Source organism: Mesitornis unicolor, unplaced genomic scaffold, assembly GCF_000695765.1.
Source record: "Mesitornis unicolor isolate BGI_N332 unplaced genomic scaffold, ASM69576v1 scaffold33263, whole genome shotgun sequence".
NCBI lineage: Eukaryota > Metazoa > Chordata > Aves > Mesitornithiformes > Mesitornithidae > Mesitornis > Mesitornis unicolor.
Window position 1 is genome coordinate 3985 of NW_010175887.1, and position 2406 is coordinate 6390.

The 2406-nt window shown below is 65.5% G+C and overlaps 1 protein-coding gene across 1 annotated transcript; it reads right to left on the reverse strand.

Moving 5' to 3' along the window:
• Positions 1–5: 5 nt before the first annotated feature.
• DHODH (dihydroorotate dehydrogenase (quinone)) lies at positions 6–2238 on the reverse strand (the record flags this gene model as incomplete). The annotated part of the gene is made up of 6 exons (XM_010181578.1): positions 6–66; positions 190–349; positions 405–558; positions 1075–1188; positions 1439–1626; positions 2156–2238. Coding segments are annotated over 6 exons (754 nt in total), but the record flags the coding sequence as incomplete, so codon positions are not given.
• Between the last annotated feature and the right edge of the window lie 168 nt (positions 2239–2406).

Sequence of the window (2406 nt, forward strand, 5' to 3'; positions counted from 1 at the left end):
GATCTGCAGCATCAGCACCGGTGATCTGCTCCGACCGCATCCATGACGCTTCTGAACCCCTGCTCCCTGCAGAGACAGCTGTGATGGCGGGGCCGGCACTGCAGCCCAGCCCCACAGCACCGCTGCCCGTGCACCAGAGCCACCCTGGGCCTGGGGGCTCCCCGGGGAGATGCCTGGCCCCTCACTCACCTCAGCAGCTCCTCCAGCTCCTGCTTCACCGTCCCCACCACCGTTGGGCCGTGGTACACGAGTGCCGTGTACATCTGCACCAGTGAGGCTCCAGCGCGGATCTTCTCCAGGGCATCACACCCGCTGCTCACGCCCCCCACCCCAACGATGGGCACCCGGCCTGTGGGCGGGCACGGGGTCAGGACAGCACGAGCGACGCCAGCCCGCACCCCCACCTTGGGTGAGGGCGTACATCTCCCTGATGGTCTGTGTGGAAAGCTCCCGCAGGGGCTTCCCGCTGAGGCCCCCGGGCTCCATGCGCTGCCGGCTCTGGAGGCTGCTGGGGCGGCTCACGGTGGTGTTGCTGACAATCAGCCCATCCACACCCAGCTGAGGGGCAGCGGCGTGAGGACATGGGCAGCCCCTGCTCTCATCCCCATGCTGCCAGGCCAGAACTCCCCAGGTGCCCCAGCAATGTGCCTGGGGACAAAGCTGCGGCCTCTCTCTGTCTGGGCTGTCCCCAAGGGCTGGGGGCACACACAGGCCTCATGGACACAGAGCCACCCAGGACACCATCCCTGTGGGTCCCCCCGAGGGGCAGCGGCGTGAGGACATGGGCAGCCCCTGCTCTCATCCCCATGCTGCCAGGCCAGAACTCCCCAGGTGCCCCAGCAATGTGCCTGGGGACAAAGCTGCGGCCTCTCTCTGTCTGGGCTGTCCCCAAGGGCTGGGGGCACACACAGGCCTCATGGACACAGAGCCACCCAGGACACCATCCCTGTGGGTCCCCCCATCCCTTCAGCGGTGACTTGCCAGGAGCACCGCAGCCCTGCCCCACATCGCAGGAGGTGAGACAGGAGGCACGCCAGCCCCGCTCCCCGCCAGCCTCCCTTTCCACCTCCTCACCTCACAGACAACGCTAGCAATGTCCTGCTTGTCCTGCGCAGTGAGGTCGGGGGCAACCTTCACCAGCACTGCTGGCTTGCGCTCACAGGGCAGCGCATCCCTTTCTGCCAGCACCTGCAGGGCAGCGCGAAGGGCACAGGGCAGTGTGTGATAGGGCAACGCCTCCTGCCCAGACCAGGGAGATGCCCACACCACCTCCATGGGCAGCACAGGGACAGGCCCTGCTATCCCCACTGGGGCAAACTGCAGGCTGCAGCCGAGCTGGTGCTGCAGGGGATGGGATGAACCCGGTGCAGCAGCCGTGGTCCAGGCCAGCTGCGAGGGTCACCCACCTTGGTCCAGGCCAGCTGTGAGGGTCACCCACCTTGGTCAGCAGCTCCCGCAGCTTGGACTTGCCCTGCAGGTCCCGCAGCCCTGGGGTGTTGGGGCTGGACACGTTCACAACCAAGTAGTCAGCCAAGGGGCCCAATGTCCGGACCCCAGCCACGTAGTCAGCCGTGGCATCGGCAGAGCTCTTGTTCTTGCCCAGGTTGACTCCGAGGGGCATCCCCGCTGGAACAGACACAGCTGAACCAGGGCAGCAGGACCACCACCCCTGAGGGGCCAGAGTGCCCGACAAGGGAGGCCTCAGGACCAGCTAAAATCAAGACGAGGATGTGCAGCCCATGTCTTTTGTGGAGATGGGCCTGGGACTGTCCTGCAGCCCCAGGAGCATCACCACAGACGCCTCAGCAGCGCCACCTCCAGCCTGGCCACCCCGCACAGGCTGCCCTTGAAAACTGCCCGGCTGTGCCCTGTTGGCTCTGGCCAGTCTCAGCAGATGTGTCCTAACCAAAGCGGAGCCTCTACCACAGGGAAAACATCGGGACAAAGGTGTCCGGTCACAGTTCCAAGGGGCAGAGGCTGCAGCCCAAGAGGGTCCTGCTGTCCAAACACCTCGATCCGGCCAGGGCCTTCCTGTGCCTGGACGCTCTGTGCCGGGACGCTGCCGTTGCACGTCTTTCCCAGCCTACAGCTACCTGGCAGACCCCCAGAGCCACCCTGCAGACCCCAAGAGCAAAGGCTTAGAAGCTTCTCTCACCACTAGTGAGCCTGAGCTGTGTTTCCTGGCGTGCCCGCAGCCTGCGCTCCACTGCAGCGTGGCCGTGGCTGTTGAATCCGTACCTGCACCCAGATGGACACGGTTCAGGGCTGGGCTGGTGTCCGGGAGCCCCGGGCAGGACACAGGAGAAAGGCGAGGGTGATGCATTGCCTTGGCAGCTTTGCCCAGCCTGAGAGCCACCGTGGCACAGACCACAGAGCCAGGACCACCCAAACAAATGCTCCCCATTG